Source organism: Suillus clintonianus, assembly GCF_016758775.1.
Source record: "Suillus clintonianus strain FC179 chromosome Unknown DEU56scaffold_9, whole genome shotgun sequence".
Taxonomy (NCBI): Eukaryota; Fungi; Basidiomycota; class Agaricomycetes; order Boletales; family Suillaceae; genus Suillus; species Suillus clintonianus.
In genome coordinates, this window is record NW_024539233.1 from 255,916 (window position 1) to 277,720 (window position 21,805).

The window sequence follows — 21,805 nt, forward strand, 5'->3', positions numbered from 1 at the left end:
TAAGCTTACTTTGTATCACTCAACCTGCAAAAACACAGCACTGCAGCCTAATCGGCGAACGATGTGTACAGTGTGTGATTTATATGAACAATCAATGTGTATGCATTACACTTTTCGTTTCTTTCTGTCTCGCATGATCATGTACTACTTAATTTGAGTTTGACAATAAGTTTTTCGATAAGTACGACACAGCCGCTATCATGGGCATCATGCATCAATTCTGGTAACCCGGTCGCGTTCAATACTTGCAATATGTCACTGCATCCGACTCTTCCAACAGAAAGTGGTTCCAAGAGTACTGGTACCTGTTATCAAGTATCTCGGCAACAATGGACAGTACTAGCTTCCCACAGTGATCAATCGATCACATGCACACCCCACACCTCTCCACACTCCTTGGACCTTTTACGACAAGTTCCGGGTCACAAGTGGCCCTATGTTCTTGTGTTTTCTATGTAGCGCTGAGCAACACAGTCTCGCAGCTTCGCTTATGCAGGGTTGTTCCACTGCTTTCATCTGACGAGAGCTGAGAGCTGAGCGCGCTGATGTGCTGATGAGTTGCTGCTACCTAGGAACCAGAGCGCTATTTTCAGTGACCAAGAATATTTTGCTGATGCGACATATATGCATCTGCGCCCTAAAATTGATGTTTTCTCCTCCTGGTATAGGACCCTTAAAGCGCGCAGATGCCACGGTAAGCTATCTGTATCGCCGAGGATCACCGCCGGTGTGTTGTAATGATTTTGTTGTCCAAAGATAGCGAAAAATTAAAAACAAGCGACGAGGATTACTGGATGAGCCCTTCAACCTCTTTTCTTCCCTTGCGCTAACCTCAGATGTCATCAGCGGTTTCTCCTCAGATATCATTGGTTTCATATCTCGTTGACGATAAATCTCCTCTGATCAACTATGATAATACGTGGGCTCCGGGGACCTCTGCAGATAGTTTAGCAGACCAGTTTGTCGTTTAATATCATTTGCCTTGCGATTGCTGAACACCGACTCTTGTAAGATACTTTCGTGGGACGTTCACAACGTCGAACGTAACAGGGAGTGTCGCCAAGTTCTCCTTCAACGGCACGGCCTTCTGGATATACGGTGCTAAGAGAGGAAATCATGGTACATACACCGTGACGGTTGACAATTCAAATTTCGCGGGAAACACTGGCCAGTCCAATACCGCCTTGTTTCAACAAGTGCTCTTCAACCAGAGTGGCTTGTCGCAAGGCTTGCACACAGTATCACTTACGAACACTGCAACTGGGAGCCTCTACGTTGACATCGACATGGTGGGGTGTGTCTAGCTCTTGACCAGATCAACGGCTCATTGTTGTCGCTTGTTTGAAGGTAGTCTGGCAGACCGAATTTAACGGGACTCAGTTACTATCGGAGACGGTCGACGACGCAGACGCCAGATTCCAGTACCAGGAGCCAGCGTGGAATACGAACCCTACTTACGTGAACCTGTTCAATAATGGGACCGGGCAGTGAGTTTCTCTCCCGCACTGTCATGGAGGTTTTCATTAATGTCGTTTAGCTCCACAAGTGTCAGTGATGCCAGTGTAACTTTTACGTTCACAGTGAGTCATGAGAGCTAAAGGTCATTCATAGTCACGCTGATGGATAATTCTTCTGGCAGGGCATGTCATCATTGTCATGTAGCAGTGAACACCCACAGCTAACATGTAACCTCTTCTCAAGCTGAATCTGTGAGTATATATGGCACTGTAGGCCCTAGCAACGGTTTTTATTCTGTTTCTCTCGATTCCGGACAAGCCACCCAGTATAACGCCACCGCATATGTGCCTTGCTATGAAGTTATGCTTTATCATGCAGACAACCTTGGTTCCGGTCAGCATCAGCTGACCCTCGTCAATCTTCCTCAAACAAGCGGACAAACACTCAACATAGACTATGCAGTGCTCACATCATCGTCAAGGTGAGTATGTTTGTGGCACTCATTTGGCGCATTCCCACACGTCATGATGCTAAGTTGAACGTAAGTTCCAATTCCTCCAGTTCGTCAGGAAGTGGCCTGCCCGGTTCAACGTCAGGAACTTCACCTTCAAGGTGCGTGCGTCGATCAAATTTTCCCATACAAATCGGTTAACCACTACATGTACGCAGCGTAAATGCGGCTTCAACTTCAACGTAAGATAAATTACTTTTGATGACCCCAATAACTTATACGCTACGCAGAAGTCTAGGCTCAGGAGCTATTGCTGGCATCGTCGTAGCTATCGGCGTGGCTCTCTGCGCATCGGCAGCTGCGTTCTTCTTTTATCGGCGGTTCAAATCGGCTCAGGCAGCGTCGCAAGACTTGTACCGGATTCGTACGCCTCAACATTCCCCAGGCAACGCCAACATGGGCGCTTCGTCCTCGGTGGATACAAGAAGTAATGCTAGCCTTATCAGACCAGACACCTCGTCCCAAGGCACTTCATGGCGGTCTTATCAACAGGCAGAATATGATTCTCAGGTTTCACCTCGTAATGGAAATGGACGACATGTCCCTAGTTCTAGTATGCCCACTGTGGACGAAGTCATTATAAGCTCGTCAACACAGTCCCCGGTTGATGAGGTAGGCACGAGAATTTTTGACTCCGCTTTGATGAACAACTTTACTCAACTCTTATAGATAGGAACTTCCCGTCGCCCTCTACCTGCAGCTCCAGGTACTCAACAAAATATATTTCAGCTGCCAGTGCCCAATGAATCATTGGGCATCTCAAAAGCCACACCAGTGCAGCGTCGCGCATCCGCACAAAGCGGTTCTGCAACCATTGGGGACATCCCGCCCCCTCCTGATTACATGCAAGCTACCCGGTGATCTACTGAGGTTTCTTCGTATGGTTTGCCAATAAACGATTTACCGCATGCTTTCACGCTGACTGCGTCAGTCGTGCCCGAGATCTAGGACTATCTAGACAGTAGTTTTACAATTCTTCCCTATTCATGAACGCTACTTACACCATTTATTTTCATACTGGATTTCGTACGTGTGATGTCTGGAGGTCTTGACTACAGGTTCATACTTATATTGAAAGATATTGATTGTCATATCATATCCTGGCCTGGGCTGCCGCTTTGCTTAACCCGCTACATATGTTTATTTTGTCGTATTTTTTATAAACCTACCGCACGTTGAATATTGATGCAGATGGGTGACCCCCACGCCCTGCTGACTTACATGCACCACAAAAGCGGATTGGGCATATTACGTCTATAGTGTGCACACGCAGTCTGGAGTAAAGCGCTTGGATTACACCGTCTGAGCGACTTGGGTTGTAGCTGAGTATAGACCACGAAGAAGAGGGACTAAGGAGCCTTCATTATGAGAGTACGGCGGAACGAACGCAATGCGAGATGTGATCAAATGGCGACATTGTGCAGCGAGGTATGCTACTAACATACAACAACAGTGAATTATGAAAACGGTGGGCCTTGTGCGACATGCGACAGTGGGAAGCAAATTATGGAGTTGAAAGCCTTGTATGACCGAATGTATGCGAGCGAGAGCAATGATGAAGGAGAAAACAGATGATCGGCCCCACCGATTAGTATCCGGGCATGTGGGGATGGCCAGAGGTGACCCATATCTGATTGCAGCGCTTGAGGAACCACTGTTCGGTCACGGAAGTCCAACAGCCGGCGTGGGTTTGAAAAGAGAATAGGGGGGCATGAGATGGAATGTTGTGATTGGCCTTGAGGTGACGAAAGAGGGCTGCATGAGGGCAGGTTATATGGTCTCGGGAGGTAACATTGATGTCGGCGCCGCGAGTACCAGTGGTTTTGGTCCATGGTATATGAAAGGTCGAGTGACGCACATTGTTGGACTCCTCAGTAACAATGGGTAAGACGGAGCGAGTGACGTGCTTGGTCATATCAAAAGAATCAGAACCCGGAATGACTAGTTCCTCAAGACTGGTTGTAAGTTAGAAGGGTGTGAACAAGAAAGGGTGGAATCGTACCGACGACCGCACCAGAAAGCAAGACAAGCGATGGCAAGAACTGCGGTATCGAAGGTATTGGAGAGATCAAGGCCTTGGTGTAACTGAATGAGCGCCTCGAGAGTAATCAGTGGACGATCCTCGGGGTTCAAGTCTGGCGGAGCGAGATGGTGAAGACCGCGTTGGACGTGACGAAGACATTCTGAGCGTTCACCGTGCCACTGAGCGCCGTTAATGACGTGCCAAAAGCGAAGGCCAGCGAGCCAATTGTCCGCGGTGCGACTGGAGATTGAACCGGCAGCATCTGCAATGAAGATGGAAAGAAGGAACTCAGATGCAGGCATACGGGCTTTTTCTGGTATGGAGAGACGATCGCAGAATTGAGTAAAACGTAGCAGACCCGCGCCATAGTCATTGCGGGTGCTTTCGTCAAGAGATTCTGCCATGACAAAGAATAGCTTGATTATATGGGACTCTGGATAAAGCTGCTCTAGCTGATTTTGAAAAATGACACCTTGAGGGGTGGTCCAGAGAAGGACGCGTTCGCTGGCAAGTACAGAAGGACGGTAGGATGATGGAACGATGGAAGTGGCATTGCAGCCTGAGGGCTCGCCGCTTGGTACACGAATGGGCTCTTCGAGGCGAGTGACTCCAGCTGCCGCACGGACCTCAGGGCCATTACGAGGCCAGAACTCGGCAGCAGATTCCACGCCCACGCCGCACATAAGGCCTTTGAATTGGTTCGAGGTCGCCATGAGTGATGTCAAGTCCTTGCAATTGAGAATGGATGTGGCGAAGAGAGATGAATCCGAATTCCGATCTACGTGTGATTTGCCGCCATTGGGGTCATCTTGTGTTTATTACCACTATGTCTTGATGAAGTTCTAATCAACCCACCATGCATGAAGAATGGTCGCACACACTCCTCCAATCTGATCCAATGCGCTTCTATCGCACGAAGCGCGACCGCCTACACCAGGCCGTCACATCCAAGTACACCATTCTTGGCTTCATATCTTCTGGAACGTATGGTCGTGTTTACAAAGCACAGAGCCTAGAGCCAGACGGCCAGATTCATGCTATCAAAAAGTTTAAACCAGACAAAGAAGGGGATGTTGTCACATATACTGGTATCAGTCAGAGCGCCATTCGAGAGATCGCAGTAAGCTTGTTCGTTTTGTTCTGCATCAGAAGGCTTCAGCGGTTGGTTACATTTAGCTGAATCGAGAAATCTCTCATGAGAATGTTGTCGCACTCAAGGAAGTTATCCTAGAAGACAAGTCAATATACATGGTTTTCGAATATGCCGAGCATGATTTTCTTGTACGTCCCTGTCTGTCTGATATCTTGAATAATTTATTTAACCATGCTTCGGCGCAGCAAGTAATACATCACTATTCGCAAACCCTTCGAATCCAGATCGCATCACAAGTTCTCAAGTCCCTAATTTATCAGCTTCTCAATGGCCTGGTATACCTTCACTCTGCACATATTCTTCACAGAGACCTAAAGCCTGCTAATATCCTCATCACTGCATCTGGTGTGGTGAAGATAGGAGACTTGGGGCTTGCACGATTAATATATCAACCGCTTCAACCGCTTTTTGCGGGTGACAAGGTTGTCGTCACTATCTGGTACCGAGCTCCTGAACTCCTATTGGGCGCAAAACATTACAACAAAGCAGTAGATTGCTGGGCCGTCGGATGTGTCTTCGCTGAGTTGGCCAGTCTCCGGCCGATATTCAAGGGTGAAGAGGCCAAACTAGATTCTAAGAAAAATGTACCTTTCCAGCGCGATCAGCTACTCAAGATCTTCGAGGTCCTTGGAACTCCGAGTGGTAAGAGATGACACAAATTATTTATCAGCGCGTTTCTCTCACTTCTTTCAGAGAAGGATTGGTCAGGCCTCAAAGACATGCCAGAGTATCAGAACATGAAACGCCTTGACACGTGAATTTTCCCCCTTGCATCTGGATGGTCTTGGACCGAAATAATTACAGGTACCCAAACCGCCTCGCCGAGTGGTGCCAAACGCGCATCCGTTCGCAGCAAGGCTATGAGCTCATACGCCAGCTCTTTGCGTATGATCCGGACAAGCGCTTAACGGCTAAAGAAGCGCTGGGACACAAATGGTTCCAAGAAGATCTTCGGCCGACAAGAAAGTACGTCATATGCAGCCTGTTTTCATGCAGTCTCCTCGTTGTCTTTCACAATAATCATTACTCTGTAGCGTGTTTTATCCTGTTTCCGCCCACCACCTGCCGCCCCAACGGCGAATCACGCAAGATGATGCACCATCCATGATGGGCATGCCCGCACCCACGCAGGCACAGACACTGTCGCAAGTGCCTCCAGGGCATGTTCAGGCTCAAGGGCAGCATTTATCACAGCAGTCACAGGTAAATCTTTCCCAACAATCCAAACCAGGTAGTACTGCTAGTTTCGGGAGCGTTAGTGGGGGAGCCGTTGCAAGCTTCTCAGGTGGTCAAGGAGGTTCTTCCAGAAAGAAGCCCAGAATTGGATAAGAGTTCATTGTTTCTTGTAATTGGCGTTACCTTGTGGAGTTTTGGGAGTTGTTTTGTTTCCAAAAAGCTGTCCAAACGTTGAACCAGAAGGTTCAGGCCTTGTGCTCCCTTAGATTATAATCACGTGATGCTTCCGTTTGCTAAACCGATCAAGACAAACTTTCATACATACACCAAGTACTTGTCCGTATAGCACCACAGGCTGAGCCCCGTGCTTTGCTTCACCCGCTCCCTTTCACGTCCCTATCATAAATAACCCTTAATCACTCTCTTCATGCACTTTTTGCCCAAGCTTTCATGACATCCACACAGTCGTCACAATCTTCACAGCCGAAAATCTCCAACAGCATGGCAGCTGTGAACGGACAAAAACAAACGTTCTGGATGCCAGAGATAGCATCATATTTTGTCGCAGGTGGAGCTGCTGGCGCTGCTTCACGCACAGTCGTTAGTCCTTTAGAAAGGCTCAAAATCATCCAGTGGGTCCCTGCACAGTGATTCAATCTCCGTTGGTTCGGATCACCGCTGCGTTCTTTTCACCGGGCACAGCTTGATCTCTAACATTTTTTTTTGCTACCAGACAAGTGCAACCACGAACGTCAGATGGCCAGTACAAGGGGGTCTGGCGGAGTCTTGTGAGGATGTTCAAGGAGGAAGGCTTCAAAGGCTTCATGAGAGGGAACGGGATTAACTGCCTCCGAATCGTGCCTTACAGCGCTGTGCAGTTCACTACGTACGAACAATTGAAGAAGGTGCGGGTCATTTATCGGTACCTTGCAGCCTTTCATTATTTTTAATCAGTGGTTTACGGGCTATGGGACAAAAGAACTCGATACCCCCAAACGGCTGGCTAGTGGTGCGCTAGCGGGGATCACATCTGTTTGTGCGCAGCGATTGCCTTTTTTGCTTTATCATTAGCTCAAACATCCTCCAGGCGCGACATACCCACTAGACCTTGTACGGTCAAGGTTGTCGATAGCGACGGCTAGCATACCTTTACAAACCGAACAGGCACTACCGAACTCGTCAGTTATGCCGGTATCTGGGGCGAAGCAGGCGTTATCATCTGCGTATCATACTTCTTCCAGTTCACTAAATCAAACGGTGTCAAAGAGACCCGAGCTAACCGTGGTCGGAATGACATTGAAAGTGATGCGAGAAGAGGGTGGAGTTCCCGGTCTTTACCGGGGCCTGGTCACTACTGCTGTTGGAGTTGCACCATACGTAGGCATCAACTTTGCAACATATGAGGCGTTGCGTGGGGTCATGACGCCTCCCGGAAAAAACAACATTGTGAGGAAGTTGGCTTGCGGCGCGCTAGCTGGTATGTTCGAACTACCACTGTTTCAGGGGGCTTCTCATCCGTTACCACAGGATCCATATCGCAAACTCTAACATACCCATTCGATGTGCTGAGACGAAAGATGCAAGTGACCGGAATGGCCCATGGAGGGCTGGGATATCATTACAATGGTGCGTTTGATGCGTTAGGTTCTATCATTCGCACGGAAGGAATCCGAGGATTGTATCGTGGACTATGGCCAAATCTGCGTGAGTGCGAATCATTGCGCATATGACATTCTTAGACTGAAACATTTGAGCAGTCAAAGTCGCGCCTAGTATCGCCACGTCGTTCTTCACCTATGAGCTGGTGAAGGAGCTATTGGTCACGCCATAATCTACATTTGGCTACCCGTCGTTGGTCTGATTCTACACTAGATCTAGATAAATGTAGATCAATACAACCTTCTGGACACACTATTATAGTTTTATTTTTTTTTTCTCGACGTACATATAGTATATATACACCTGTAGTACAAGACAATTATACGGAGAAATCCGGATGGTATTGATACCGCCGGGATGTGGCTGTGCTATGCAAATTTAGACTTGCTCATTTTGAATTATTACGGTTGCCTCAAGGCGATTAACAGGGAAAGCACACACGACGACGACGGGCGGTAATCCGTCTCTTTGTTTCTTGACCACCATCATCTAGAGCGCAGTCAATCGTTGTTACCAGCAGCGATCTGGTGCACGGTCCCGGTTGACCCGTCTAGACCTAGACAACGACAACAGCCTATTACAAGTAAACCGTTTAAACAAACGTTGTTCAAACCGTAGGATCACTGTTGATCCTATCTCTTCTGTCTATGCTGCTTTAAATACGCACGGTACGTGTCATGCTGCTATCATTTTCTTCTTGTGCTTCCAGCCTCGCACTCACCGCATTGCTATCTTCGTTCCTTTACGCCTCCCTCTCAACTTCTGACAGATCTATACTAACGTCCTCCCTTCGCGTTTCAGACCCATAATTATCTATTAAAGGCTATCCCCGAGTTCATATCGTGTTTGTCCGAATCTGTCTAGTCGCCTACTAACATCATGCTTGGAAATCATCCTCGCTCCCAGGACTACCACGTTGCCCAGATCAAGAAACCGTTCTCCATGTCTGTGGCATCACTTTCGTCCTCGTTGTCTTCATCAGCTGCATCTTCCACGCTGCTTCCTGCAGGGCCTTCCTCTAGCCAGTTCAATATCGTAACCTCCGATCAGCTCCTCCCTACATCTTGTTCCCCCACGTTCAAGAGTCGTTCAGGTGGTCCTGTTTCCAGCCCAATACCTTGCTCGTTTTCCTCTGCACCTTCAATGGGTCAGGTAAACAGCCGCCCGCAGGTTACTACCGTACTTTCACCACCGTCTTCACCAGCTCCTCCTTTGCCGAGCGCTAGTTCGTCATCAGGATTCAGCCTTGCCCGTGCCTTTGGTGGACGACGGAAAAAGTCTGAGACTCTTAATATCTCTTCTGGTTCATCGCAACATAGCGGCCACAGAGTGAAGGACTCCCAGGGTGGCGACGATTTTTTCCCTGGGACCCCACAAAGCGCACCATCCCGCCCGTACGGGGCCAAACAGCTGACTCTCTCCCTCGCTTCGCATGTGTTTAGCAAGAAACACGCAGGCTCGGCCCCCGTTTCACCTGCGGTGAGCCTTGCGCCGCCACCGCCACCACCGAAGATTGCTGCGCCACTTCCCGTGTCACGCCTCGCACCTGTGAACACAAACATCGACAAGCGAGTGTCGGTAATGACCACCACGAGTCCTATTGCGCCAGCTTTGGATTATATGCGCAGAACAGACGAAGCTTCAGAATTTGCCGCATCCAAGGAGAATGAAAGAAGAGATCTCGAGAAGTCGGAACTGAAGGAGATCCGGAGAAAGAGTGATTCTACGCTGAGCCATCACACAATCAAGCCCGGATTTGGAACTAGAGGCCCTCGTCCAGTTTCAATGGCAGAATCACTGCAATCGAATCACACCATCGTCCCGGTCAGCAAGCGCTTGAGCGCGTTCCACGATAATTACATGCCTGAAGAAGAGGATGGGGAGAGGATTGCCGAGAAGGCATACCACACTCCGTTGCGCTCTACATCACCCTTCTGTCGTGGATCCCCTGCGTCATCCATCAAAGTGAGCCGTGACAGGCGTTCGCAGTCTGTCAATCTTGGCCCTCCCTTATCATTGATGACGTCGGCTCCGGACTGCACTGCAGCGACCGTTTCCATGAGTATGGAGACCATCCCCGCTGTTCCCAGATCCATATCGGAGGATAAAGGAAGATCAGGGATAGCTGTCGAATTCTCAACACTGCCTTCTAGCACAAGAAGGCCATCACCCGCACCATCGCGCACCAATGATAGTTTCTTGGATAGTCGGTCGTCTTCTCCTTCGCACCCAGAACGCAATTTGCCAGACATTCCTGCGCCGCAGCGACGCATTCCACCAGCATCACCAGGAACACCATCCTTCCGACAGACAGCTATTAGCATAACTGGTCTTGCCCCAGCCGCTGGCCTTGCTAGGCGTGCCGTTGAGAAGATGGGTCGTGTTTGGGGCAAGGCCTCCCCTAGTTCGAGCTACCCACCACCCCCAGGTTGGACACACAGTGGTCGTTCACCCCTCTCAAGGGCTTATTCTGGCACCGATGAGCCACCTATCAAGACACACCGACACGCACCTCACGCATCTTCTGGAAGTTGGAGTATCAGTTCGGCTAGCTCATCTTCGGATCATGAGGGAATCTTGGCATCAGCTAGCCCTATTCTTGGAAAGCGTTTGCGGGGCCCGGTCCGCCTGAGTCCTAGGGGTGCCGGTGTTGCTGGTGGACTTGTTTTTGGACGCGACATGAAGATATGCGTCAGGGACACGGCAATTGATTCGGTCCGCACCGCATTGCGTGCCAAGGAGTTCGACAGCAGCGCCACACATGATGCAGACAGCACACTGAGCGGTGCTCCAAGTGTTCCTTCAGCTGCGTTAGAGAGTCGCCGATTGCCTGCCTTAGTTGTCAGGTGTGCGCAGCATATCCTTACCTGGGGCGTACAGGAGCTTGGGTTGTTCCGGTACGATCGCGTTTTCATCAGAGAATATCTATCTCATTCTTCCTTTGCAGCGTCAATGGGAGGTCGTCTCATGTCGCAAAGTTACGATCAGAATTTGATACTGGTAAGATGCACGTTTCAATGGAATTGGATCCGTTACTATCGTGTTCGTAGGTGCCGACTTTGATATTGCTCAATGCAGTCCTGGTGATCTGGACCCTCATGCCGTGGCATCCATTTTCAAGGCCTACCTTCGCGAACGTACGTGGTAGATCAAGTCGTGCATGTCGTGCCCCTAACATGTGCCTTAGTTCCTGAACCAATTCTAACGAATGCTCTATCGTCTTCGTTTGAAGCGGCGATGACTTCGGAGCGTCTCACACACAATACGCTGGAACCTGCCCAAAGTCCACGGAGCATCCACCCTGGATTGCGCAAGCCTCCTTCGTTGTCTACTCTAGCGATGCCAAATTTCTCCGGATTACATCCACCTTCAGAGCCACTCCGGAAAGCACTCTCCTCGCTGATCGCCCGCCTGCCACAGGAAAACCGTGATCTTCTCCTCACGGTCACCGAGCTTATCAACGCGACATCCCAACGCAGTCAAGACACGAAAATGCCCTTGAACAACCTGCTGCTTGTTTTGTGTCCAAGCTTGATCATGAACCCGTCCCTGTTGCAGGCGTTGTGTGAAAGCAAAGGTATCTGGGATGGAGTTCAGCACCCTGTTGCGCCTGTCCGCCCTTCGCGGGAGAGCGTCCCGTCCCTTCACGACGTACTGGAAGAAGAGCAGCTCGACAAGCAAGATGATAGGATAAACTTAACGCACAACGATGCCCAATCCTGTCGGGCACTTCCAGAGGTTCCTGCCGATGACGTGGTTGAACCACTCACTGCACCAGCGAATACGCCTGTTGATCTTAGCTCGTCGGAGTCCTCGATATCTACAAGGCCGAGTCTGGACACTGCGGGGTCGACATCTGACGCATCATCATTTGCTCACACAGATGATAGTTCTTCGGTGTCCCAGTCCTCGCAGTGCGAGCATCCCATAACGCCGCCTTCAGTCAACGTCAAGCTACCAAACCCTTACTCCCTGCCGTCGCTCTCATCCTCAATGGACTCTCTGTCCAGCCCTTCTACATCGTCGAACTCTCCCATGCGGTCTGCCAAGCGTCTTCCATTCTTGGATGAGGTCACTAAACCTCAACCCTCTACCTCGCCCCACACCCTTGTCATCGCTGATCCAACACCTCTCTCGCTACCCACGTCTCGGCCTGATCAGCCGCAATTCCAATTTCCATCCACTAGTGGAGACTTTGCACAGCTGCACACGGTTATGCATCGCAAATCAACACCCTCTATGTCATTCCCTGCTGTTCAACAGGCAGATGTTGCCCGCTCCAACTCATTTGCTTCCCGCGCAAAACGAATGAAAAAACCATCTCTTCATTTACTTTTTTCTAAACGCTCTGCTTCATCCATGTCTTCACCCGTTAATTTCGCCCCGGCGTATTCACGGAATTCGTCAACTTCGGAATCTCCGGTATCCATGATGACAGCTCAGTCTACGAGCAGATTTAGCTTCCCTCCCGTGCTGAACACAAAAATCGACTCATCTTCCATCTCACTTGCGCTAGGCATTGAGGAGGAAGAGCAATCGGACATTTCCACTTCTGTTGGGCATGGGACTGCCAAGAATGTGCCTGTTGAGCCTCGTGAGTCGGTGGCCCTGCAGACGCCAGTATTACCTGGTGGACTTCCAAGATCTCCGGCCACGATGTCCGCGCGAACACCTTATCGTCATCTCGATGTCTCTTTTCCAGATGACGATGACTTTAGCGAGGATGATTGGACGCAAAGCGTGTTGTTGGCAGGGGATGCAGTTTGGTGAAGCTCTAATTAAAGCTATAAATCATCCACATACTCCAGACAACCTTCTAATGTTCCCCTTGGACTTTTACCATCTGATCTGCAAGCGGGTCTCAGATCTCACTTATCATCTCACGTCATTCCACAGGCTTGATTCACTTATATACGCCAATCTAGGTCGTTTCTGTTTGTTTTTTTCGTGTTGAGGCATCTACAACAACGTGACAAGTATACTACACGCATACCCCTTCTTTTCCCCTACACCATTGATAATCTTGGTTTATAACTTTTTAAGGTTGGTTGTCGTGATGTCATATAAGGTGTGCACATGTGAGGCCCGGTCTGTTCCAATGCTCCACCGGATGGACTAGAATTTCATCACTTGTCCCCTTCCATTCAGACGGAATTGATAACAATCCTCGTTATCTCTCTTCCTGCTATCATGTCATCAGGTGCTATCAAGACCTTACAGCAGAAACTTTTTAGAGGAACTGAAGATACCAATGGCACTCAGCAAATGGATTCGCGTGATCCTGGACTGACAATTCAAATTCCCAAGGCAGAATTGGCACCACAGGCTCCCAAACCACCACCAAAGACTACAAAGGCTGTTTCAGGCGATCCTAAGATTCAGGGAAATGATTCGACCAAGAGCTATAGACAGAGGTTATCCGAATTATTAGGGGTGGACTATCATGGAGTTGAGAAATATCGTTTGCTGCAAGACCAGAATCGTGAGCGTCACTGGAAGCGGTGGGGACCATATCTCAGCGATAGACAATGGGTGCGTGCAAGCTTCATCTCGGTGACCGCGCGCTGATAAAGTTCGTATTAGGCAACTGTTCGGGAGGACTACTCAGACAATGGTGACGCCTGGAGTCATTTCCCCCATGAACATGCTCGATCCCGAGCGTACAGATGGGGCGAAGATGGCATTGGTGGCATCTCTGACAGCCATCAGCGCCTTTGCTTTTCACTTGCTCTCTGGAATGGGCAGGACTCCATCCTGAAAGAAAGGCTATTCGGAGTCACCGGCCACCAGGGAAATCATGGAGAAGATGTCAAGGAACTCTACTACTACCTGGATTCTACCCCAACTCATTCATATATGAAGTTTTTATATAAATATCCTCAACGCAGGTATCCATACGAGGAACTAGTGAACGAGAATGTTCATCGTGACCGCAACGTCGGGGAGTATGAAATTCTAGATACCGACGTCTTCGATCATGATCGCTATTGGGATGTTTTCATAGAGGTCTGTTTCTTCTGCGTGTGACGATGATTAGTGATAACCAATTATCCAGTATGCGAAAGACGAAGACGATCCAGACAATGTTTACATCCGTATTACGAGCTACAACCGTGGACCTGACCCCGCCACCTTGCATATTATCCCGCAACTGTGGTTCAGGAATACTTGGTCCTGGCCCGCACAGAAACCACCCATGCCATCATTATCCGCTGGCGCTACCGACGACGACATTAGCTACATCAAGGTTAAACACCCCGAAATGGGGGGGAATTTCCTGTGCTGCCTACCGTCTCCTCCACCTGCGGGCACGGACGGGAAATTTGTCGGTGATGAAGATGCTGTTATAAAACCGGAATTGTTGTTTACAGAAAACAACACAAATTTCCGCCGATTGTATGGTGGCATGAATCAGAGTGTATGCGTGAAAGATGCCTTTCACGACCATATCATTCCATCTCACAGACCCCAGCGAGGGCGCTCAGACTCACATGGGCTGGATGGCTCGAGTACTCCGCGTCCAGCAGTATCCACCCCTACTTGCGATGCTCCACCCCAGGAGTTCCCATTTGTGAGCCCCGAAAATCATGGAACCAAGTCTGCAGCACACTATGTATTCCGCGATGTCCCAGGTCAAGGTGGATGTGCTGTAGTCCGTCTGAAGTTGACTCCACTTTCTCCGGACAAGGACCGAAGCCTGGAAGACGAGGGTGCTTTCGACGATGTGATAGAGGAGCGCCGGGAGGAAGCAAATGAATTTTATAGTTCTCTGCTCTTTGGTCCCATTAGCGACGACTTAAAGCAGGTGATGAGGCAAGCGCTTGGGGGTATGCTTTGGACAAAACAGTTCTATTGTTTTGTACAAAAGGAGTGGATTGAAGGTGATCCAGCCCAACCTCCCCCTCCCCCTGGACGCCAACATATTCGCAACAAGGTTAGTCAAATATGTGACCGAGCTATTGACCACTCATTAGACCACAGCACTGGCGCCATATGCACATAGAAGATATTCTTTCCATGCCTGACAAGTCAGTTGGGAGGTCAGTTGATTTAGGACTTGACTCACGAAAGGCTTTCCAGATGGGAATACCCTTTTTTTGCGGCATGGACACGGCATTTCATTGCATTCCCCTTGCCGTGGTGGATCCTGTATTTGCAAAGAAGCAATTAGATATCTTGACTCGAGAATGGTACATGAAGCCCGATGGTCAGATTCCTGCATACGAATGGAACTTCAGTGATGTAAACCCACCGGTCAGTGTTCATGCTTAATCAGCGAGTCCGCCTTCTAAATGATCCATGAACTAGGTCCATGCCTGGTATGCAAATTATTCCGTGATAGTAGGATCGCATCACTTATAATGATGTAGGGCAACGTTTAGAGTCTTCAAAATAGAGCGTAAGCTTACTGGAAGAGAGGATGTCCCTTTCTTGGAACGTGTCTTCCAGAAGTTACTGCTCAATTTCACGTGGTAAATATGAATTAACTTTTCTATTCCTCCGTCACCCCTAATCGCCACTTTTTGAGGTGGGTCAACCGCAAGGATTCCGGGGGAAACAACGTGTTCGAGGGAGGATTTCTTGGACTTGATAATATCGGCATCTTTAACCGTTCGGAGCCACTCCCCACAGGTGGAAATTTGCGCCAGGCAGATGGCACTGCGTGGATGGCATTCTATTGTTTGAATATGTGAGCTCTGCTTCTCTCGCATTTGCTATGTATTCATTCTTCGTTAGGCTAAACATAGCCCTTGAGCTGGCAAAGCACAATGCCGTATATGAAGACATTGCTTCCAAGTTCTTCGAGGTGAGCAGTTCTGCCACTCCAATCCCGAAAAAATACGGCTCACTTCGCATTAGCACTTCATTTTTATCGCAGACGCTATGACATATAGATCAGGTGACAACGAGTCGAGCCTGTGGAATGAACAAGATGGCATGTACTATGATGCCATTGAGTTTGGCCCTGGAAATTCGGTTCAGCTTCCCGTTAGGAGCCTTGTCAGTCTCATTCCTCTCTACGCGACCCTTGTCCTGGAACCCGCCGTAATCAACCGATTTCCCGGATTCAAGAAGCGCATGGAATGGTTCATTGATAACCGGCCCGAAATATCGGGGAGAAATATGGCGAATATGAGGGGTGAGTTGATCTCATATTTTTACATACGCTATTCACCATGTTGTAGCCGGAGGTAGAGGTGAACGTCGTTTACTTGCTTTGGCTAGCAAAGAACGCCTGGTGCGTATACTGGAGAAGATGTTAGACGAGGATGAGTTTTTCAGCGAATACGGCATTCGTTCGTAAGTATCTTCCACGTAGCATTCGCCAGGCTGCCCTGACGAACCGATATAGTCTATCCAAGCTGCATAAGGAAAAGCCTTGGGGAATGCAGGTCAACGGAGATTGGCATGAGGTAGGGTATTGGCCTGGAGAATCCCTCTCTGGAATGTTTGGTGGAAACTCAAATTGGAGAGGGCCTATCTGTAAATCTATTCAACCATTCTAAAATTGCTCGTCCCTAATTGTCGTTCAGGGCTCGCTGTCAACTTCCTTCTGATAGAGAGCCTGCAGCGGTTTTATCAATATTACGGTGATGAGCTGCAGGTAAGCGTAAATGATCTCTATGTCCCTTCACACTAACACTTTATAGGTCGAATGTCCCACCGGAAGTGGAGACTATATGAACCTCGTGGAGGTGGCAGAGGAAATTCAACATCGAATAATTCACATCTTTGGACGTGATATGGAAGGCAAAAGGGCCACCAACGGTGGGAACGTGAAGCTTGACCAGGACCCACACTTCCGCGATTACGTCTCCTTTTATGAGGTAATGTTTCATCAGCATTTCACGGTTAGGCTTGTACCGAAGCTGATTGTTGGCAGTTCTTCCATGGAGATAATGGGCGCGGTTTAGGGGCGTCGCATCAAACAGGATGGTGAGTCTCATGCCATTATGGTGGTAGAACGGGTATATTGAGCGGTGTCTAGGACCGGCCTCGTTGCATACCATATCCTACAAAGCGGTGTCAGCTGTCGATTGCCGAAAACTCCACGAAGTATGTATTCTTGTTGTGCCATTGACCATTACCAACATTTTCTTGATAGCACCCCGCAGCCTTGTCAATCATTACTTTGATGTGAGTGGCTTCTATCAGAGTGTTCGCATTGAGTTCACATAGCACTCCAGGAAACAATTGATGCGCCATCCGAGCACGGTGGGGATACCCAATCATTGTACAGTGCCATTAGCGCACTGGAGTTGAACACATTGGGCGATATCTCTCCTGATGCTCTGTGATATCTGAGACAATAGTTACCTTGTGATTCGCTTATCATATAGACAGTGTTAGATGCCAAGAAACACCCGTACAGCTCTGTACAGATGCCAATAAACATGATGTATTTGAAACGTAGCAAATGAGTGCAGTATTCTAATAAAAATTACACGTGACTAGTGCTCCACTTTTAGATGATACGAAGGTACTACAAAGGAAGAAAGAGAGCCATGTAGATATCAAAGAAATGTAAACCACATAGGATGGCCTCGAGCCCGATGAGCACCTGAGTCAAGGAGGTCAGAAAGCGATAGAGAAAACCATATAGAACGAATGTGGTGCGAACATGCCAGTGATACATATATTATGTACAACGAGAAGTGCGAGTCCCCCTGGGAAACAGCAATATTATGTATGCGAAGGTCGAAGAGTGAAAGACAAGATAGCGATGCGATATGATAAGGGTTGAATCATGTCACGTAGAGTGTGACCTGTCCCCCCGGTCTGAACGACTCGAAGGCCATTTGAACATCTTCAGTGGAGCCTAGAGAGACCATGTCTCCGTCCTCATCCCGATATCTTACCCGCAAAGGGGCATCGTCGCGGCGCGGACCACAAAGACGTATTTTCTTGCCGACTTTGTCGACAAGGTCGCAGTACTCTGTGCTTCGTGGGACCTGAATGACGAATATGTCCTCGTTGAAGTGGACCTTCACCTTGACTGGAGGTGAAAATGCGAGGTGGGCGCCGTTAGATATCATGGTCTCAAACGTCTGTGACCGGGGAGATCGGAGAGCTGAACCGCCAAGTGATGATTCGCTGGATCCGAATGGAGTGATCGGCGAGGAGCTATGCGGTGACTCTTCTGACGAACCCCCACCCGTTGACTGACTGGATCCACTACCCCGTTTGCTACTCGAGGTAGCGGAGTCTTCTGATCGATGAACCCACTTTGTGTTGCTAGGAATAGGAGGAGGCACAGGCACTTGTGGCACGTATGCGCTAGGTTGACTAGCACTCCGCGATCTGCTCAACGGAGGTGCGGTACTGCCATTCATAGCTGGCGATGCCGTGACGCTACGGGAACCACCACTATCGTACAAGGCCTTCAGCTTCGATGAGCTGATTTGGCCTTGCAAAGGAAGTCGAGGCGGACGGTCTGTTCCAAAGCTTGCAGTAGATTGGACCCTGTTCGGCATAGGGCGATATGAAGGGAGAATGGGAGGATTTGCTCCGGGTGGCAGAGGCAAAACGCCATTGGTTGATCGCCATTGCGACATGACCTGACCGTTGATGTCTTCCGTCCTGGCCCGGGGGCGGTCATCGATGACAGGTGGCTCACGTGGCTCAATAGGCATGCTCTGCATTCGATGCATACCCATAGGTGTGCCACGACCCGATGGGGGTATGCTTGCAGGAGGGTAATCTTCATACTCGTCCTCCAAGTCAAACTCGAAACCCTCGGAAGATGGGTAGACAGGTTGGCCACTACTAGAATAAGATCCAGCCACCGAGACATCATCGCTGGTGCTGTATGTATTGACACGATGACGACTGCTGGCTGGGTGTGGTGGAAGGCTATGGGGGGAGTGGGCATGGGACGTCATCGAGGAACCGCGGTCATGGGCATATGGGACGCTCCGTCCCATATGCACAGCCGGAACGGAGGCATGACTGCCGTGTTGGGCCATGAGCTGAGAAAAATTTCGCTCTGACGCCCTTCGACTGGCAACTTCCTTGATGAGGCGGTTAATCTGGGACTCCCATTGTCGTAGTTGTTCTTCAGATCGGCAACGGAGGGTAAAGAACTCGAGGTCATCATCGCCTCTCCACCACACAGCAAGGGAATGAGGGTTGGTCGTCGATGATGCTTAAAGAAAATTGTTAGTATAAGACGACTGCAAGGCTGGCGGACCTACCAATGGAATTCCGATTCGAGCTCGGAATAGCTTGGGTGACGTTGTTCAAGAAAATACGACCTTTCAACAGGAGAGGAGTGTCCTTTCGCTTGTTTGGTGAGGTCATGGGTGGCGGAGCAGGCGGGTGCAAGCCATTCTGCTTCTTAAGAATAGAATTATTCTTTCCTCCGCGCTTACTATTTTGAGGGGGAGGTGCTGCCTCCTTGCAGCAGAGTATGATCTTCTCGAAGAGAAATACGTGATACTCCCTATCGACGTCAGACTTGGTGACGGTGAAGATATCATCGAGGAGGAGAGTGCCGAAATTGGACAAATGATGACCTTTCCAGTCTTGTACGCGGCCTTCCAGATTTTTGACTGTCTGGACATTTTCGGCCCGCCTTTGCGCCTCGTTAATCTTATCGGTAATGCGCTTAGCAGCAGCCGAACCAGCCTGCAGTTCCTCAAAATGCGGGTAATCGGTAGAATTTGTAGCCTTAATGAGCGACTACAAACAGCAGTCAGAATTCATGACGTTTTGATATCAATAAAATAATTCTTACATCAAGGAGCAGTGGGTATTTGCAAATTCGCTGAACCGGTTTGATCAAAAAGGCAGGTAGTTCCGATTTGGCGTTGATCAAATTATTGTGGACCTGAGGACAGCGATCAGTATATGGAGGCTCCTATTTTTAGCACATGCGATATGTTCCGTAGCCACGCCATATGGCCGAACAGCCCAACATTGCAAGGTACAGGAACTGTCAGGCTCACCGAAAGATTCTGCTCCTCCGCAACCATGAGATCTACTGCGTTGGTATAGTTCGCGCAGTAGGGTTCGTATACTGCAAACTCCTCTTCCTAATGTTCCCAAAGAATGATGAATAAGAACCATTAGCGCGCAAAAGTAGAATCGAGAGACACGGACGTTTTCCAAAAAGAGAAGTCCCCAGCGCTGATCCCTCCACGCCATCTCTGCGGTGCTCTCCAATCGAATTAGGAACTTCCTTTGGAAGTTCAAAAGCTTGTTCAATCCTGGGAAAAGGTAGTGTATGGTGTCCTGGTCAATTGTATTACTTTGGGACAAGGCCGTAGCATATCTCTGTTGTCAAGTTAAACAAGAGACACTGAATGCAGATATTGAATACGCACCTGCATAACCTCCAAGTCTTGGACGTATTTCCGTTCGGTCTCAACCAATTCCCTGATTATATTATTCCGGGCGGTGTCTTGTGGGCAGGGCGGTGCGGGAATATTTGGGACATCACCCACTAGGGAGTCGATTGAATCATGGGTGGGCATCAATGGTGGGGACAGAGGAGCTGCTTCGAATAATGCGGACGGCAACATGTTAACTATGGTGGTCACGGTACTGACGACCTAGATCATGAGGTGTTAGAGCGACCAATGGAGATAACTCAGGAGCGCACCTTGACTAAACCATCTGTGGAATGTCTCTCCCATAAATCTGTGACTGTGAACTGTTCGCAATTGTCCAAATTCTTGATATTCATGACGAAAACTGCGATGGCGTGCTTCTTTGCGCGTTCATTACTGACGTCGAATACAGAAGGATCTGTCTTGACTGTAGGTGGATTTGTTCTGCCAGGAAGAAGCTCGTAAAGGAAACAAAGTGATATTCCGAGTGAGAAGCAGTCCCATAGTTGAGTGACAGGATCGGTGGATTGACGAAGAGAGCCTGACTGAGATGAGAGGATGAAGAAATTTGAAAAGCCAGGGATGCGCATTAAACGAGTTCGCAAGGAAGAGCATTGTTGGTAGAGAGATGTGGATTGAGAAGCTGCCTTGTTGAGGATATTGTTGTTAGCGACTGGAGTTTCGATGACTAGACCGGGGTTCGCAGCTATTGATTTTTTACGGGTAGCTACGTTCGCCATGATGGCGGTTTAAGAAGAAAGAGCGCCCGGCGCGATGACAGATGATGAGGATGAGTGAAAGGACAAGTAGCAGTCGTTAACGGGGAGGAACCGTCACAAGAGATAATACTATTTAAAACTCCGATGCGGCCCTGTTGATATACACAAACAATTCAAAACAAACATTCCCGTCTTTTTTTGTTCTTGTCCAATCATCTAACAATACAGTGCGCTTGTCATTGTCTGACCCTGTGTTAGCACTGCCAGTCCTTGTGGCCCACGGCGAGCAGGCTCAGAGCCAAGAGCCAGTGAGTCAATTAATTCAATCCCACTGCCCATCTCCATTTTACCGCAAAAGCTATTAATATCATATGTAGTAGGGGTGTTACAGATCGATACATCCGTCACCGCCCCTCGGCGCCCCGATCTCAGAGTATGTATGCTCTCTGAGTTGACGTCGCACCATCGCTCCGGTGTTTCAACCCCCTCTCAGTCCGCACTAGGGGTACTTCTTCACACTGCCTGATATAGACTTTTTCTGCGAACACACGGCCATCCACGGGCACCATCAACAAGAAGCTAAAAATTCACGAGGTCAATTCTTATGGGCGTTTGTTCATAGCATCCTAGTTACCCCAGCGAATCCCAGTCATGCGGTTTTGACTGTGTGTAATCTGTCGTTTTTTAATGGTGACCCGTTTCCATCACTCGCTCTGCCTAATACGTTCCCGATATTAATAACACACCGTATGGGTCCTTGCAAAAAAAAAAATA

The 21,805-nt window shown here is 49.0% G+C and overlaps 6 protein-coding genes across 6 annotated transcripts; 5 read left to right on the forward strand and 1 right to left on the reverse strand.

Annotated features, from left to right (window-relative positions):
- Nucleotides 1–836: 836 nt before the first annotated feature.
- Nucleotides 837–2,830, forward strand: DEU56DRAFT_908470 (uncharacterized protein; the record flags this gene model as incomplete). Its single annotated transcript, XM_041357010.1, has 10 exons — nt 837–958; nt 1,013–1,289; nt 1,348–1,487; nt 1,538–1,580; nt 1,640–1,658; nt 1,732–1,939; nt 2,005–2,070; nt 2,128–2,151; nt 2,200–2,581; nt 2,639–2,830. 10 exons carry the CDS (start codon nt 837–839, stop codon nt 2,828–2,830), a joined length of 1,473 nt encoding a protein of 490 aa, XP_041212909.1.
- A 1,965-nt stretch (nt 2,831–4,795) lies between these two features.
- Nucleotides 4,796–6,649, forward strand: DEU56DRAFT_778705 (kinase-like protein). The gene is made up of 6 exons (XM_041351833.1): nt 4,796–5,112; nt 5,169–5,273; nt 5,331–5,787; nt 5,839–5,899; nt 5,950–6,111; nt 6,180–6,649. Exons 1-6 carry the CDS (start codon nt 4,849–4,851, stop codon nt 6,472–6,474), a joined length of 1,344 nt encoding a protein of 447 aa, XP_041212910.1. The 5' UTR covers nt 4,796–4,848; the 3' UTR covers nt 6,475–6,649.
- DEU56DRAFT_778709 (mitochondrial carrier domain-containing protein) lies at nt 6,650–8,338 on the forward strand. The gene is made up of 6 exons (XM_041351834.1): nt 6,650–6,953; nt 7,055–7,226; nt 7,276–7,357; nt 7,409–7,798; nt 7,849–8,025; nt 8,079–8,338. Exons 1-6 carry the CDS (start codon nt 6,772–6,774, stop codon nt 8,150–8,152), a joined length of 1,077 nt encoding a protein of 358 aa, XP_041212911.1. The 5' UTR covers nt 6,650–6,771; the 3' UTR covers nt 8,153–8,338.
- A 584-nt stretch (nt 8,339–8,922) lies between these two features.
- Nucleotides 8,923–12,750, forward strand: DEU56DRAFT_728527 (uncharacterized protein; the record flags this gene model as incomplete). Its single annotated transcript, XM_041348049.1, has 4 exons — nt 8,923–10,877; nt 10,928–10,980; nt 11,031–11,117; nt 11,168–12,750. 4 exons carry the CDS (start codon nt 8,923–8,925, stop codon nt 12,748–12,750), a joined length of 3,678 nt encoding a protein of 1,225 aa, XP_041212912.1.
- A 329-nt stretch (nt 12,751–13,079) lies between these two features.
- Nucleotides 13,080–17,368, forward strand: DEU56DRAFT_778714 (Six-hairpin glycosidase-like protein). Its single transcript, XM_041351835.1, has 17 exons — nt 13,080–13,512; nt 13,564–13,986; nt 14,036–14,914; nt 14,962–15,012; nt 15,061–15,238; nt 15,365–15,452; nt 15,509–15,670; nt 15,718–15,787; nt 15,841–16,120; nt 16,167–16,281; nt 16,334–16,464; nt 16,515–16,585; nt 16,632–16,808; nt 16,865–16,917; nt 16,970–17,037; nt 17,087–17,118; nt 17,169–17,368. Exons 1-17 carry the CDS (start codon nt 13,171–13,173, stop codon nt 17,277–17,279), a joined length of 3,231 nt encoding a protein of 1,076 aa, XP_041212913.1. The 5' UTR covers nt 13,080–13,170; the 3' UTR covers nt 17,280–17,368.
- Nucleotides 17,369–21,153, reverse strand: DEU56DRAFT_977553 (uncharacterized protein). The gene is made up of 7 exons (XM_041359655.1): nt 20,585–21,153; nt 20,307–20,534; nt 20,083–20,256; nt 19,929–20,015; nt 19,718–19,810; nt 19,176–19,662; nt 17,369–19,126 (listed from the first exon to the last, which is right to left on the reverse strand). The coding sequence occupies exons 1-7, from the start codon at nt 21,050–21,052 to the stop codon at nt 17,727–17,729; spliced, it is 2,937 nt and encodes a 978-aa protein (XP_041212914.1). The 5' UTR covers nt 21,053–21,153; the 3' UTR covers nt 17,369–17,726.
- Nucleotides 21,154–21,805: the final 652 nt, after the last annotated feature.